We start from the raw sequence: 17435 nt of genomic DNA on the forward strand, positions 1-17435 counted from the left end.
TTCTGTGAGTGTCCAGCCTGATGCAGAGCCTGAAAGGCAGATCAGATCAATGACTGCTTTTCTTTCCCTGTGTGTTTTCAGGGGTCGTAGCAGAGGCCAGTCCCAGGCTGAGGATGAGGACAGCATGGACGGGACAGAGACCACTGAAGCCCAGAACATGCAGGGGATGGGTGAGCTGACTGTCTTGGTTGTTATGGAAATGGGTTTGTTTGTGTATACAATGAATTCGGAAAGTGTTCAGACCCCTTGACTTTTCCCACATTTAGTTACGTTACAGCTTTATTTTAAAATGTGTAAAATTCTTTCTTCCCCTCATCAGTATACACACAATACCCCACGATGGTAAAGTGAAAACAGATTTTTAGGCATTTTTGCACATTTATAAAATATACCTTATTTACATAAGTATTCAGACCCTTTGCTATGAGACTCGAAATGGAGCTCAGGTGCATCCTGTTTCCATTGATCATGTTTCAGATGTTTCTACAACTTGATTGGAGTCCACCTGTGGTAAGTTCAATTGGTTGGACATATTTTGGAAAGGCACACCAAATCAAAATCTATTTTTTATTTGTCACATGTGCCGAATACAACAGGTGAAGACCTTACAGTGAAATGCTTACTTACAAGCCCTTTACCAACAATGCAGGTTTAAGAAAAATAAGTGTTAAAAGTATTTACTAAAATAAACTGAAGTAAAAAAATAACATAATTAACTTCTTGGGGCTATGTGGGACGCTAGCGTGCCACCCGTGGTGCACCCTATCAACAGCAGGTGCATTTCAAGAGCGGCAAATTTGAAACCAAATAAATGTCAAAATTCAAATTTTTCAAACATACAACTATCTTACACCCTTTGAAAGATAAACATCTCCTTAATCTAACCACGTTGTCCGATTTTCAAAAAGGTTTTACGGCGAAAGCATAAAGTTAGATTATGTTAGGAGAGTACATTGACAATAGCTGTGTGTAATGTTTTGTCAATTCAAAGACAGGGTCACCAAACCATAAAACCAGCTAAAATGATGCACTAACCTTTTACAATCTCCATCAGATGACACTCCTAGGACATTATGTTAGACAATGCATGCATTTTTAGTTCTATCAAGTTCATATTTATATCCAAAAACAGCGTTTTACTATGGCATTGATGTTGAGGAAATCGTTTCCCTCCAATAACCGGCAGTCAAGTCAGCACCACAAATTAAATAATTAAAATTAGAAAACATTGGTAAAATATTATATTGTCATTTAAAGAATTATAGATTTACATCTCTTGAATGCAATCAACTTGCCAGATTTAAAAATAACCTTACTGGGAAATCACACTTTGCAATAATCTGAGCACTGCGCCCAGAAAAATATGCTTTGCTATACAGACAAACGGCCATGTTGGAGAGATCTAAAATCGAAAATACTATGTAAATAATCCATTACCTTTGATTCTATTCATCAGATGTCACTTCCAGGAATCCCAGGTCCATAACGAATGTAGTTTTGTTCAAAAAAGCTCATCATTTATATCCAAAAAGCTCCGTGTTGTTAGCACATGATCTAAGCCAGCCGGACTTCTCGTCATGAACGAGGGGAAAAAATATATTTACGTTCGTTCAAACATGTCAAACGTTGTATAGCATAAATCATTAGTGCCTTTTTTAACCAGAACATGAATAATATTCAAGGTGGACGAATGCATTCTCTTTTATAACGTATTGGAACGAGGGTACCCAACATGAACTCGCGCGCCAGAGTCTAATCGGCCATCACCGTTCCATGGCTCTTGTTCGGTCAGATCTCACAGTAAAAGACTCAAAACACTTTGTAAAGGCTGGTGACATCTAGTGGAAGCAATAGGAAGTGCCAAAACATTAATCAACCCCTGTGTGTTTCAATGGCATAGGCTTAAAGGTCATTCAACACATCAGGTATCCACTTCCTGTCAGAAAATGTCTCAGGGTTTTGCCTGCCAAATGAGTTCTGTTATACTCACAGACACCATTCAAACAGTTTTAGAAACTTTAGGGTGTTTTCTATCCATATATAATAAGTATATGCATATTCTAGTTACTGGGTAGGATTAGTAACCAGATTAAATCGGGTAAGTTTTTTTATCCAGCCGTGAAAATACTGCCCCCTAGCCCCAACAGGTTAAAGAGCAGCAGTAAAATAACAGTTGCGAGGCTATACACAGGGGGTACCGGTACAGAGTCAATGTGCGGGGGCGCCAGTTAGTCGAGGTAATTGAGGTATTATGTTCATGAAGGAAGAAATAAAGAGACTACGCATAGATAATACACAGAGTAGCAGCAGCGTAAAAATGGTGTGTGTGTGTGATTAGCTGTTCAGGAGTCTTATGGCTTGGGGGTAGAAGCTGTTAAGAAGCCTTTTGGACCAAGACTTGGTGCTCCGGTACTGCTTACCGTGTGGTAGCAGAGAGAACAGTCTATGACTGGGGTGGCTGGAGTCTTTGGCTATTTTTAGGACCTTCCTCTGACACTGCCTGGTGTAGAGGTCCTGGATGGCAGGCAGCTTAACCCCAGTGATGTACTGGGCCGTAGGCACTACCCTCTGTAGCGCCTTGTGGTTGAAGGCCGAGCAGTTGCCGTACCAGGCAGTGATGCAACCAGTCAGGATGCTATCAATGGTGCAGCTGTAGAACCTTTTTGAGGATCTGAGGACCCATGCCATATCTTTTCAGTCTCCTGAGGGGGAATAGGCGTTGTCGTGCCCTCTTCATGATTGTCTTGGTGTGTTGGGCCATGATAGTGTGTTGGTGATGTGGACACAGGATCTTGATGCTCTCAACCTGCTCCACTACAGCCCCGTCGATGAGAATGGGGGTGTGCTCGGGCCTCCTTTTCCTGTAGTCCACAATCAGCTCCTTTGTCTTGATCACTTTGAGGGACAGGTTGTTATCCTGGCACCACACTGCCAGGTCTCTGACCTCCTCCCGATAGGCTGTCTCATCGTTGTCGGTGATCAGGCCTACCACTGTTGTGTCATTGGCAAACTTAATGATGGTGTTGGAGTCGTGCTTGGCCATGCAGTCATGAGTGAACAGGAGGGGACTGAGCACGCACACTTGAGGGGACCCAGTGTTGATCAGTTTAACCTGTTATGGATAGGGGGCAGTATTTTCACGGCCGGATAAAAAACGTACCTGATTTAATCTGATTATTACTCCTGCCCAGAAACTAGAATATGCATGTAATTATTAGCTTTGGATAGAAAACACTAAAGTTTCTAAAACTGTTTGAATGGTGTCTGTGAGTATAACAGAACTCATTTGGCAGGCCAAAACCTGAGAAGATTCCAAACAGGAAGCGCCCGCTCTGACCATTTCTTGGCCTTCTTGATCATCTCTATCCAAAACAGGGGATCTCTGCTCTAACGTGACACTTCCTACGGCTCCCATAGGCTCTCAGAAGGTGGCAAAAAGCTGAATGATGTCTTTGCAGGCCCTGGCTGAAAAACACTAGCGCATTTAGATAGTGGTCGATCAGAGAACAGAGACTGGAGGCGCGTGCACGAGGCGACACCATGTTTCTATTCTTTCATCTTTGAACGAAAACAACGACTCCCGGTCGGAATATTATCGCTTTTTTTATGAGAAAAATTGCATAAAAATGTATTTTAAACAGCGGTTGACATGCTTCGAAGTACGGTAATGGAATATTTAGTAATTTTTTTGTCACGAAACGCGTCGGGCGCGTAACCCTTCGTCACCCTTGGATAGTGTCTTGAATGCACGAACAAAACGCCGCTATTTGGATATAACTATGGATTATTTTGAACCAAACCAACATTTGTTATTGAAGTAGAAGTCCTGGGAGTGCATTCTGACGAAGAACAGCAAAGGTAATCAAATTTTTCTTATAGTAAATCTGAGTTTCGTGAGGATCAAACTTGGTGGGTGTCAAAATAGCTAGCCTGTGATGGCGAGCTATGTACTCAGAATATTGCAAAATGTGCTTTCACCGAAAAGCTATTTTAAAATCGGACACCTCGATTGCATAAAGGAGTTCTGTATCCATAATTCTTTAAATAATTGTTGTTTTTTGTGAACGTTTATCGTGAGTAATTTAGTAAATTCACCGGAAGTGTTCGGTGGGAATGCTAGTTCTGAACGTCACATGCTAATGTAAAAAGCTGGTTTTTGATATAACTATGAACTTGATTGAACAAAACATGCATGTATTGTATAACATAATGTCCTAGGATTGTCATCTGATGAAGATCATCAAAGGTTAGTGCTGCATTTAGCTGTGGTTTTGTTTTTTGTGACATTATATGCTAGCTTGAAACATGGGTGTCTGATTATTTCTGGCTGGGTACTCTGCTGACATAATCTAATGTTTTGCTTTCGCTGTAAAGCCTTTTTGAAATCGGACAGTGTGGTTAGATAAAGGAGAGTCTTGTCTTTAAAATGGTGTAAAATAGTCATATGTTTGAAAAATGGAAGTTTGGGGATTTTTGAGGAATTTGTAATTCGCGCCACGCCTATCATTTGGATATTGGAGCAGGTGTTCCGCTAGCGGAACGTCTAGATGTAAGAGGTTAACAGATGTGTTGTTACCTACCCTTACCACTTGGGTGGCATCCCGTCAGGAAGTCCAGGATCCAGTTGCAGAGGGAGGTGTTTAGTCCCAGGATCCTTAGCTTATTGATGGGCTTTGAGGGCACTATGGTGTTGAACGCTGAGCTGTAGTCAATGAATAGTATTCTCACATAGATGTTCCTTTTGTCTAGGTGGGAAAGGGCAGTGTGGAGTGCAATAGAGTGCTTTATCTGTGGATCTGTTGGGTGTGGTATGCAAATTGGAGTGGGTGTAGGGTTTCTGGGATAATGGTGTTGTGAGCCATGACCAGCCTTTCAAAGCATTTCATGGCTACAGATGTGTGCAATGGGTCGGTTGTCATTTAGGCAGGTTACCTTGGTGTTCTTGGGCACAGGGACTATGGTGGTATGCTTGAAACATGTTGGTATTACAGACTTGGTCAGGGAGATGTTGAAAATGTCAGTGAAGACACTTGCCAGTTGGTCTGCGCATGCTTGGAGTACACGTCCTGGTAATCGGTCTGGCCTTGTGAATGTTGACCTGTTTAACCTGTTAGGGCTAGGGGGCAGTATTTGCACGGCTGGATAAAAAAAACGTACCCGATTTAATCTGGTTACTAATCCTACCCAGTAACTAGAATATGCATATACTTATTATATATTGATAAAAAACACTAAAGTTTCTAAAACTGTTTGAATGGTGTCTGTGAGTATAACAGAACTCATTTGGCAGGCAAAACCCTGAGACATTTTCTGACAGGAAGTGGATACCTGATGTGTTGTATTACCTTTAAACCTATGCCATTGAAAAACACAGGGGCTGAGGAATATTTTGGCACTTCCTATTGCTTCCACTAGATGTCACCAGCCTTTACAAAGTGTTTTGAGTCTTCTGGAGGGAGATCTGACCGAACAAGAGCCATGGAACGATGATGGCCCATTAGACACCTGGCGCGCGAGTTCATGTTGGGTACCCTCGTTCCAATACGTTATAAAAGAGAATGCATTCGTCCACCTTGAATATTATTCATGTTCTGGTTAAAAAAGGCACTAATGATTTATGCTATACAACGTTTGACATGTTTGAACGAACGTAAATATATTTTTTCCCCTCGTTCATGACGAGAAGTCCGGCTGGCTTAGATCATGTGCTAACAAGACGGAGATTTTTGGACATAAATGATGAGCTTTTTTGAACAAAACTACATTCGTTATGGACCTGTGATACCTGGAAGTGACATCTGATGAAGAGAATCAAAGGTAATGGATTATTTACATAGTATTTTTGATTTTAGATCTCCCCAACATGACGTCTAGTCTGTATCGCAACGCGTATTTTTCTGGGCGCAGTGCTCAGATTATTGCAAAGTGTGATTTCCCAGTAAGGTTATTTTTAAATCTGGCAAGTTGATTGCGTTCAAGAGATGTAAATCTATAATTCTTTAAATGACAATATAATATTTTACCAATGTTTTCTAATTTTAATTATTTAATTTGTCGTGCTGACTTGACTGCCGGTTATTGGAGGGAAACGATTTCCTCAACATCAATGCCATAGTAAAACGCTGTTTTTGGATATAAATATGAACTTGATAGAACTAAAAATGCATGCATTGTCTAACATAATGTCCTAGGAGTGTCATCTGATGGAGATTGTAAAAGGTTAGTGCATCATTTTAGCTGGTTTTATGGTTTTGGTGACCCTGTCTTTGAATTGACAAAACATTACACACAACTCTTGTAAATGTACTGTCCTAACATACTCTAAATTTATGCTTTCGCCGTAAAACCTTTTTGAAATCGTAAAACGTGGTTAGATTAAGGAGATGTTTATCTTTCAAAGGGTGTAAAATAGTTGTATGTTTGAAAAATTTGAATTTTGACATTTATTTGGATTCAAATTTGCCGCTGTTGATGGAGTGCACCACGGGTGGGACGCTTGCGTCCCACATAGCCCATAGAGGTTAAAGTTCTTACTCACATCGGCTGCGGAGAGCGTGATCACACAGTCATCTGGAACAGCTGCTGCTCTCATCCATGCGTCAGTGTTGCTTGCCTCGAAGCGAGTATAGAAGTAATTTAGCTCGTCTGGTAGGCTTGTGTCACTGGGCAGCTCGCGGCTGTTCTTCCCTTTGTAGTCTGTAATAGTTTGCAAGCCCTGCCACATCCGAGGAGCGTTGGAGCTGGTGTAGTACAATTGAATCTTAGTCCTTTATTGATGCTTTGCCTGTTTGATGGTTTGTCTGAGTGCATAGCGGGATTTCTTATTTGCGTCCGGGTTAGAGTCCTGCTTCTGGAAAGCGACAGCTCTAGCCTTTAGCTCAGTGCGGATGTTGCTTGTAATCCATTGTTTCTGGTTGGGGTATGTACGTACAGTTATTGTGGGGACGACGTTATCAAAGCACTTATTGATGAACCCAGTGACTGATGTTGTGTACTCCTCAATTCCATCGGAAAAGAATCCCAGAACATTTTCCAAGCTATGCTAGTAAAACAGTCCTGTAGCTTAGCATCTGCGTCATCTCACCACTTTCTTATTGAGCGAGTCACTGGTGCTTCCTGTTTTAGTTTTTGCTTGTAAGCAGGAATCGGGGGGATAGAGTTATGGTCAGATTTGCCAATTGGAGGGCGAGGGAGAGCTTTTGTGCTCGTCTCTGTGTGGAGTGAAGGTGGTCTAGAGTTATTTTCCCCTCTGGTTGCACATGTAACAAATTAGATAAAGTGGATCTAAGTTTCCCTGCATTGAAATCCCTGGGAAACTAGGAGCGCCGCCTCTGCATGAGCATTTACCTTTTTGCTTATGGCCTTATACAGCTTGTTGAGTACGGTGTTAGTGCTGGTAAATTGACAGCTATGAAAAAAATATAGATAAGCTCTCTTGGTAAACAGTGTTGTCTACAGCTTATTATGAGATACTGGCCCTGCGGCCTTGTGAATGTTGATCTGTTTTAAAAGTCTTACTCACATCAGACGATCAAAACCTCGAGACTTCCTTAGATTTCATGCACCAGCTGTTATTTACAAATGTAGACAGACAGCCACCCCTTGTGTTACAGAAGGCAGCTGTTCTATCTTGCCAATGCACGGAAAACCCAGCCAGCTGTATGTTTTCCATGTCTTCATTCAGCCATGACTCGTGACACATAAAATATTCGTTTTTAATGTCCCGTTGGTAGGTTAGCCTTGATCGGAGCTCATCCATTTTATTATCCAATGATTGCACATTGTCGAATAGGTAGAGGCAGATAACTCGGACTTTTACAAGATACCCCGACCTACATCCCTGATATCTCTGTCTCTTCTAGCAAATTTTAGTGCAATTTGTTGGGAGCCTGTAAAACGGCAGCCATCTCCTATGGTGTCATTCAATCACTCATCTGTCTATATAAGTTCCCACAGTTGACCGTGCAAGTCAGAGCAAAAACCAAGCCATGAGGTCGCCGGAATTGTCTGTAGAGCTCCGAGACAGGATTGAGGCACAGATCTGGGGAAGGGTACCAAAAAATGGCTGCAGGATTGAAGGTCCCCAAGAACACAGTGGCCTCCATCATTCTTAAATGGAAGAAGTTTAGAACCACCAAGACTCTAGAGCTGGCTGCCCAGCCAAACTGAGCAACCAGGGGAGAAGGGCATTGGTCAGAGTTCCTCTGTGTAGATGGGAGAACCTTCCAGAAGGACAACCCTCCACCAATCAGGTCTTTATGGTAGTGGCCAGACGGAAGCCACTCAGTAAAAGGCACATGACAGCCCGCTTGGAGTTTGCCAAAATGCACCTGAAGGACTCTCAGACCATGAGAAACAAGATTCTCTGGTGTGATGAAACCAAGATTGACACATTTGGCCTGAATGCCAAGCATCACGTCTGGAGGAAACCTGGCACCTTCCCTACAGTGAAGCATGGTGGTGGCAGCATCATGCTGTGGGGATGTTTTTCAGTGGCAGGGACAGGGAGACTAGTCAGGATCAAGGGAAATATGAACGGAGCTAAGTACAGTGAGATCCTTGATGAAAACCTGCTCCAGAGCATTCAGGATTTCATATTGGGGCGAAGGTTCACCTTCCAACAGGACAATGACCCTAAGCACACAGCCAAGACAACGCAGGAGTGGCTTCCAGGCACGTCTCTGAATGTCCTTGAGTGGCCCAGCCAAAGCCTTGACTTGACCAGATCGAACATCTCTGGAGTCTGATGAAAATATCAGTGTATCGATGCTCCCCATCCAAACTGACAGGTTGCTGAGAAGAATGGGATAAACTCCCCAAATACAGGTTTCCCAAATTGTAGCGTTATACCCAAGAAGACTCAAGGCTGCCAAAAGTGCTTCAACAAAGTACTGAGTAAAGGGTGTGAATACTGCTGTAAATGTGTATTTTTTTTGTTTTTTTTAATGGTTACGAAATGTAAATTATTTATTTTTTGTACTTTTTTTTTTTACTCCTTTTTCTCCCCAGTTGTCTTGATATCCAATTGGAAGTTAGTCTTGTCCCTTAGCTGAAACTCCCCTACAGACTCGGGTGAGGCGAAGGTTGAGAGCCATGTGTCCTCTGAAACACAACCCTGACAAGCCACACTGCTTCTTGATACACTGCTTGCTTAACCTCTCTCTGGTATGTGGGACGAAATTGTCCCACCTAGTCAACAGCCAGTGGAATCGAGTGGCGCGATATTCAAAAACCTTAAAAATGCTATAACTTCAATTTCTCAAACATATGACTATTTTACACCATTTTAAAGACAAGACTCTCGTTAATCTAACCCCATTGTCCGATTTCAAAAAGGCTTTACAACGAAAGCAAAACATTAGATTATGTCAGCAGAGTACCCAGCCAGAAATAATCACACACCCATTTTTCAAGCTAGCATATATCATAAAAACCAAAACCACAGCTAAATGCAGCACTAACCTTTTGATCTTCATCAGATGACACTCCTAGGACATTATGTTATACAATACATGCATGTTTTGTTCAATCAAGTTCATATTTATATCAAAAACCAGCTTTTTACATTAGCATGTGACGTTCAGAACTAGCAAACATACCGACAACTTCCGGTGAATTTACTAAATTACTCATGATAAACGTTCACAAAAAATATAACAATTATTTTAAGAATTATAGATACCGAACTCCTTTATGCAATCGCGGTGTCAGATTTTAAAATAGCTTTTCGGCAAAAGCACATTTTGCAATATTCTGAGTAGATAGCTCGCCATCACGGGCTAGCTAATTTGACACCCACCAAGTTTGGCGTTCACTAAACTCAGAATTACTATAAGAAAAATTGGATTACCTTTGCTGTTCTTTGTCAGAATGCACTCCCAGGACTTCTACTTCAACCACAAATGTTGTTTTGGTTCAAAATAATCCATAGTTATGTTCAAATATCCTCCGTTTTGTCTGTGCGTTCAGGTCCCTATCCGAACGGTGACGCACGGACGCATGTCGTGACAAAAAAATTCCAAATATTCCATTACCGTACTTCGAAGCATGTCAAACACTGTTTAAAATCAATATTTATTCGATTTTTCTCGTAAAATAGCGATAATATTCCGACTGGGAGACGTTGTTTTCGTTCAAAGACTGAAAGAAGAAAAAGCTGTCTTCACGTGCACGCGCGCACCTGTGTCATTGTTCTCAGATAGACCACTTTCCAAATGCGCTACTGTTTTTCAGCCAGGGACTGCAGAGTCATCATTCCCCGTTCTGGCGCCTTCTGAGAGCCTATGGGAGCCTTAGAAAATGTCACGTTACAGCAGAGATCCTCTGTTTTCGATAAAGAGGCTATAGAAGGCCAAGAAATGGTCAGAGAGGGCACTTCCTCTATAGAATCTTCTCAGGTTTTGGCCTGCCATATGAGTTCTGTTATACTCACAGACACCATTCAAACAGTTTTAGAAACTTTAGTGTGTTTTCTATCCAAATCAAACAATTATATGCATATTCTAGTTTCTGGGCAGGAGTAATAAACAGATTAAATCGGGTACGTTTTTTTTATCCGGATGTGAAAATACTGCCCCCTACCCAAGAGTGGTTAACCCGGAAGGCAGCAGCACCAATGTGTCGGATGAAACACTGTACAACTGGCGAGCGTGTCACAAGTCGGTACAGCACGATGGGACAAGGACATCCCGGGCCAGCCAAACCCTCCCCTCACCCAGACGACGCTGGGCCAATTGTGCGCCACCTCATGGGTCTCCTGGTCTTGGCCGTCTGCGACACAGCCCGGGATTGAACCCGGATCTCTAGTGACGCCTCAAGCACTGCGATGCTGTGCCTTAGACCGCTGTGCCACTCTAGAGGCCCCGTTACTAAATGGTTTGACGAGAATGAAAACATTGTAAACCATATGCCATGGCCGTCTCAATCACCATATCTGAACCCAATTAAACACCATCAGAAAAACACCAAACAATGGAATTTCTCGTGGAAAAATGGTTTTGCATCCCATCCCCCAGTAGAGGACACTTGTAGAATCTATGTCAAGGTGGATTGAAGCTCTTCTGGCTCGTGGTGACCCAACATCCTATTAAGACGCTTTATGTTGGTGTTTCCTTTACTTTATGTTGGTGTTTCCTTTATTTAGGCAGCTACCTGTACATGCCTGTATCAGTGTGTGCTTTCATGGTTTACTATATGAGTTTGTGTGTCTTTGTTTTTATTTTTGTGTGTGTGCTTTCATGCGTGTTCCTCTTTTTAAATATTTTTTAAATATTTGCTTGCTGTTGTTTTCATATTTTTGTGCTTGTTTAGGCTGCCATCGCTGATAGTCGGGTGTTGGTATTCGGGGGGAGATTTTATCAAATGAATCTTTTATCAATAAGCCTTAGTTCTTTAGAGCTGTTGCGCGATCGCGAGCTCTCAATACAGACTACTTGAAGGGTATCTACCAGTTTTCCCCCACGAGGTATCCATTGCTAAAAGGTAGATCACTAAAGGCAAGTTCGTACTTGTATGTCTGCAGATCCAAAATGTAGGCTTAGTTTCTGGTTTGTTATGGGATGTTTACAAAGCCATCTGCAGCTGCTGTCCGCGGGTGTCCCGCCTGCACACCGTGCACATCCTCAAACATTTCTGACCCGATATGTCTGTGGATGCTGCTTCATTAAGGTAGATGGTCCTTGGAAAACAAGCCAGCATTCGAATAATGCATTATGCAAATCGACTTCCAGAGGATGGTCTAATATTTCAGAACGCAGTCAACGCCCCTGTTAGCTGTGTAGTGAGGCTTTGCTTTTCGCTGCTGGCATTTTGATGACCTGTAGATGGCTTCACAATCTAGGCAAATGCAACAGAAAGAGAAATGAAGTCCAAGTAATTTTAACTGCATTTGTGCTGCTGTCACAGGGGCCTCTCAAAAGTGTGAAGCGGTTTCCTTTCCTTAGGTCCTCTCCTCCATGATCATTAGGTTTAAATGCCCAGGGCAGTCACATTTCTGTTTTTCCTATGTTTTGTATCATATTGTACAACAGTTGATGAAACTAACACTTTTTTTAAAAGTGTGAAAACATTTGATCAGTGTCTCATCCTGATAGCTGCTGGTTGAAAATACAATTTACTGAGGACCTTCTAATCAGCAGGTTTTGCATGGTGGAGTTATTTTTTTTTTTCACCTTTATTTAACCAGGTAGGCTAGTTGAGAACAAGTTCTCATTTGCAACTGCGACCTGGCCAAGATAAAGCATAGCAATTCGACACATACAACAACACAGAGTTACACATGGAATAAACAAAACATACAGTCAATAATACAGTAGAACAAAAGAAAACAAAAAGTCTATATACAGTGAGTGCAAATAAGGTAAGTTAAGGCAATAAATAGGCCATGGTTGCAAAGTAATTACAATATAGCAATTAAACACTGGAATGGTAGATGTGCAGAAGATGAATGTGCAAGTAGGGATACTGGGGTGCAAAGGAGCATGATAAATACAGTATGGGGATGAGGTAGGTAGATTATGTGCAGTGATCTGTGAGCTGCTCTGACAGCTGGTGCTTAAAGCTAGTGAGGGAGATATGACTCTCCAGCTTCAGAGAATTTTGCAGTTCGTTCCAGTCATTGGCAGCAGAGAACTGGAAGGAAAGACGACCAAAGGAGGAATTAGCTTTTGGGGGTGACGAGTGAGATATACCTGCTGGAGCGCGTGCTACGGGTGGGTGCTGCTATGGTGACCAGTGAGCTGAGATAAGGCGGGGCTTTACCTAGCAGAGACTTGTAGATAACCTGTAGCCAGTGGGTTTGGCGACGAGTATGAAGCGAGGGCCAACCAATGAGAGCGTACAGGTCGCAGTGGTGGGTAGTGTATGGGACTTTGGTGACAAAACGGATGGCACTGTGATAGACTGCATCCAGTTTGTTGAGTAGAGTGTTGGAGGCTATTTTATAGATGACATCACCGAAGTCGAGGATCGGTAGGATGGTCAGTTTTACGAGGGTATGTTTGGCAGCATGAGTGAAGGATGATTTGTTGCGATATAGGAAGCCAATTCTGTTGTTGTCCACGTATTCTAAGTCAGAGCCGTCCAGAGTAGTGATGCTGGACGGGCGAGCAGGTGCGGGCAGCTTGCCTGGTAAGATCACCAGGCGGTAAATAAGTTAATAGAGCAATAACAAGGACTTCCAAACCTCTCTGCCTATAACAGCTAGTTTTCAGTTTTCCCCTCTCCACTCAGACCACTTCTAGACAGTCGTTTATGGTAAGGATGGATAGGGGAGGAAGAAATGAATTTGTATTGAGACCCATGGTCATTAGGGCTGGTGAATTGCCCGGGACCTGATGATATTATGACAATACTTTGGTGCCGATACGATATGTATTGCGATTCGTTACTGTGATTTTATTTTGATTTGACGTCACCATATTTCTGCTGCAGAGAGACAGAGCCATGAGAAGTTTTGATCGGTCATGGAAATAAAAGTGCTGAAAACAAATTGGCTCCCTATTTAAAAAGAAGATGGAGAACAAGCTATGAAGGAAAAATACAGCCAACTAGTGCAAAAATATTGCGATATTGTCGATACGATATATCGTCAAATAATATCCCGATATGTAATTATATATTTTTCCACCATCACTACTATTCAATGAGATTCACCTAGTTTTCCCCAATGCAGAATGACATCATGTCAAAGCCTGGGGCTAAATTTAGCCAACCGCTTACCTAATCTTGGGCCACCCAAGGCTCTCTGGCCTGTCCCGCCCTCATTGTACTTGTTCCCTAGGGCCCTCGAAGACGATCACACCAGCAAACATCATTCGCGTCACTTGATCTGTTCCACTTCCAAAAAGTGACCTAACGTGCCCTTGTCCCACAACACACACACACACACACACACACACACACACACACACACACACACACACACACACACACCCTACCCCCTTCCAACAAGGGTGGCTTAAGGTTCAAGGCACCCAGTCTTTGAACGACTCAATCATGTCCACGAGACACGTGACAGCTTTTTATCCTCCCCCTCCACAAAAGCTGCTTGCCGAAGATTAATTTCCTGGCTATTAATTACACTTCGGGGCGTCTCTGGGCTTTTGTCGTGGGATTTTCCTAGCCCCTCCCCCCACAAAGACTTAAACTGAAAGTAATTTAGGCTGAGGCCGTGTCAAAAGGGCATGAGGTCCCTGTTCTACTTGTACCACACTGGGTTGTCTCCCTTTCCCACAATATTGGTCTGTATGTTTAGGCCTATATTTTAATGCTGTCTTTTTTTTATTCCGTCTTATTTGTGCAGAGTGCTACCTATTTACCAAATAGGGCTATCTTCTGTATGCCAACCCTACCTTGTCACAACTTAAAAAAGGAAATAATTCCACAAATGTAACTTTGAACAAGGCACACCTGTTAATTGAAATGCATTCCACGTGACTACCTCACGAAGCTGGATGAGAGAATGCCAAGAGTGTGTAAAGTTGTCATCAAGGCAAGGGGTGGCTACTTTGAAGAATCTAAAATCTATTTTGATTAGTTTATCACTTTTTCAGTTACTACATGATTCCATATGTGTTATTTCATAGTTTTGATGTCTTCACTATTATCCTACAATGTAGGAAATAGTAAAAATAAAATACCCTTGAATGAGTAGGTGTCTAAACTTTAGACTGGTGTGCGTGTGTGTGTGTTTTCAAGTGTCACAGCGGAGCAAAAGGTGGAGCGAGTGATTTATGAATGTTTTTGTGAATTCCTGACTGAGGGTTGTGGATACCGTACCAGGGCTTGATATTACAGTAAATTTGCCACTGGCACACCGGGCCACTGCCAACTGAAATCTACTGGCCTAAATGGGGAAGAAAATATTGTCCTGGGCCAAAATCTCACGGGAAAGCAGATGATGTGCATAATTTCAATAGCGTAATATTTATCTTTCATTTGCTGACTGAGCAAGTAGCCTATAATAATAATCTACCCTCCATCCACAAATTATTACATTGTACCTTGACGATATCATATTTACATTGCAATCTATAAAATCGGTATTTTTTTGTTTGTTGCCAAATTCCATTATTTTTTGGGGGGGGGGGGGGGGGTTCACCCAAATTATAAAAAAAAAATTGGGGGGGGGGACTTCAAAATTAGATATTCTAAGTCCACAACCATTTTTACACCACATCAGGAGACTACGTTAGAGCTCCAAAATAAATGTAATTAAATAGGGCAACTAGCAAGAGACCGTTGGCTAGCATTTTTTTTGGAAGGAAGCTTTGCCCCAGTGGTGTACTGGGCCGTACGCACTACCCTCTGTAGTGCCTTGCGGTCGAAGGCCGAACGGTTGCCATACCAGGCAGTGATGCAACCCATCAGGATGCTCTCGATGGTGCAGCTGTAGAACCTTTTTGAGGATCTGAGGACCCATGCCAATTCTTTTCAGTGTCCTGAGGGGCAATAGGTTTTGTCGTGCCCTCTTTACGACTGTCTTGGTGTGCTTGGACCATGAAAGTTTGTTGGTGATGTTGACACCAAGGAACTTGAAGCTCTCAGGCTTCTCCACTTCAGCCCCGTCATTGTGATTGGGGGCGTGCTCAGTCCTCCTTTTCCTGTAGTCCACAATCATCTCCTTTGTCTTGATCACTTTGAGGGGAGAGGTTGTTATCCTTTTACCACACGGTCAGGTCTTTGACCTCATTCCTATAGGCTGTCTCATCTTTGTCGTTGATCAGGCCTACCACTGTTGTGTTATCAGCAAACTTAATGATGGTGTTGGAGTAGTGCCAGGCTGTGCAGTCATGAATGAACTGGGAGAACAGGAGGGGACTGAGCACACACCCCTGAGGGGCCCCCATGTTGAGGATCAGCGTGGCGGATGTGTTGTTACCTACCCTTACTACCTGTGGGCGGCCCGTCAGGAAGTCCAGCTTCCAGTTGCAGAGGGAGGTGTTTAGACCCAGGGTCCTTAGCTTAGTGATGAACTTTGAGGGCACTATGGTTTTGAACACTGAGCTGTAGTCAATGAATAGCATTCTCACGTAGATGTGAAAGGGCAGTGTCGAGTGCAATAAAGGATGCATAATCTGTGGATCTTTTGGGGCGGTATGCAAATTAAAGTGGGTGTAGGGTTTCTAGAATTATGATGTTGATGTGAGCCATGACCAGCCTTTCATTTAGGCAGGTTACCTTGGTGTTTTTGGGCACAGGGACTATGCTGGTCTGCTTGAAACGTGGGTATTACAGATTGACAGGGAGAGGTTGAAAATGTCAGTGAAGACACTTGCCAGTTGGTCAGCGCATGCTTGGAGTACACGTCCTGGTAATCAGTCTGGCCCTGCGGCCTTGTGAATGTTGACCTGTTTAAAGGGCTTCCTCACATCGGCGGCGGAGAGTGGAACAGCTGATGCTCTCATGCATGTTTCAGTGTTACTTGCCTCGAAGCGAGCATATAATTAATTTAGCTCATCTGGTAGGCTTGTGTCACTGGGCAGCTCTCGGCTGTGCTTCCCTTTGTAGTCTGTAATAGTTTGCAAGCCCTGCCACATCCGACGAGTGTTGGAGCTGGTGTTGTACGATTCGATCTTAGTCCTGTATTGAAGCTTTGCCTGTTTGATGGGTCGTCTGAGGGCATAGTGGGATTTGTTTTAAGCTTCCGGTTTAGACTCCCGCTCCTTGAAAGCGGCAGCTCTACCCTTTAGCTCTGTGCGGATGTTGCCTGTAATCCATGGCTTCTGGTTGGGGTATGTATGTACAGTCACTGTGGGGACGATGTCATCAAAGCACTTATTGATGAAGCCGGTGACTGATGTGGTGTACTCCTCAATGCCATCAGAATAATCCCTGAACATATTCCATTCTGTGATAGCAAAACAGTACTGTAGTTTAGCATCTGCTTCATCTCACCACTTTTTTTTTTGTGCTTTAATTTTTGCTTGTTAGCAGGAATCAGGAGGATAGAATTATGGTCAGATTTGCCAAATGGAGGGCGAGGGAGAGCTTTGTACGCCTCTGTGTGTGGAGTAAAGATGCTCTAGAGTTTTGTTTATATATTTGTTTTTTTTTCCCTCTGGTTGCACATTTAACTTGCTGTATTTCAGTGTCCCTGAATTAAAGTCCCCGGCCACTAGTTGCGCCGCCTCTGTATGAGCATTTTCCTCTTTGCTTATGGCCGTATACAGCTCATTGACTACGGTCTTTGTGCCAGCATCGGTTTGTGTAGGTAAATAGACAGCTACAAAGAATATAGATACAAACTCACAGGCAAGGATATTGCTGCCAGTAAGATTGCACCTAAATCAATCATTTATCAGATCATCAAGAACTTCAAGGAGAGCGGTTCAATTGTTGCGAAGAAGGCTTCAGGGCGCCCAAGAAAGTCCAGCAAGCGCCAGGACCGTCTCCTAAAGTTGATTCAGCTTCGAGATCGGGGCACCACCAGTACA

General features: G+C 42.9%; 1 protein-coding gene across 12 annotated transcripts in view; it reads left to right on the forward strand.

Annotated features, from left to right (window-relative positions):
• The window catches only part of LOC106579599 (histone-lysine N-methyltransferase 2C), a 339418-nt gene that overhangs the window by 87814 nt on the left and 234169 nt on the right, over positions 1–17435 (forward strand). For all 12 annotated transcript variants that reach the window (XM_014159658.3, XM_045702708.2, XM_082965973.1 and 9 more), the window contains exon 3: positions 82–170. In XM_014159658.3, coding sequence (XP_014015133.3) covers positions 82–170 — 89 coding nt within the window. The remainder of the gene's footprint in view (positions 1–81; positions 171–17435) is intronic.

Source organism: Salmo salar, chromosome 19 (genome assembly GCF_965601325.2).
Source record: "Salmo salar chromosome 19, fSalSal1, whole genome shotgun sequence".
Classification (NCBI taxonomy): Eukaryota; Metazoa; Chordata; class Actinopteri; order Salmoniformes; family Salmonidae; genus Salmo; species Salmo salar.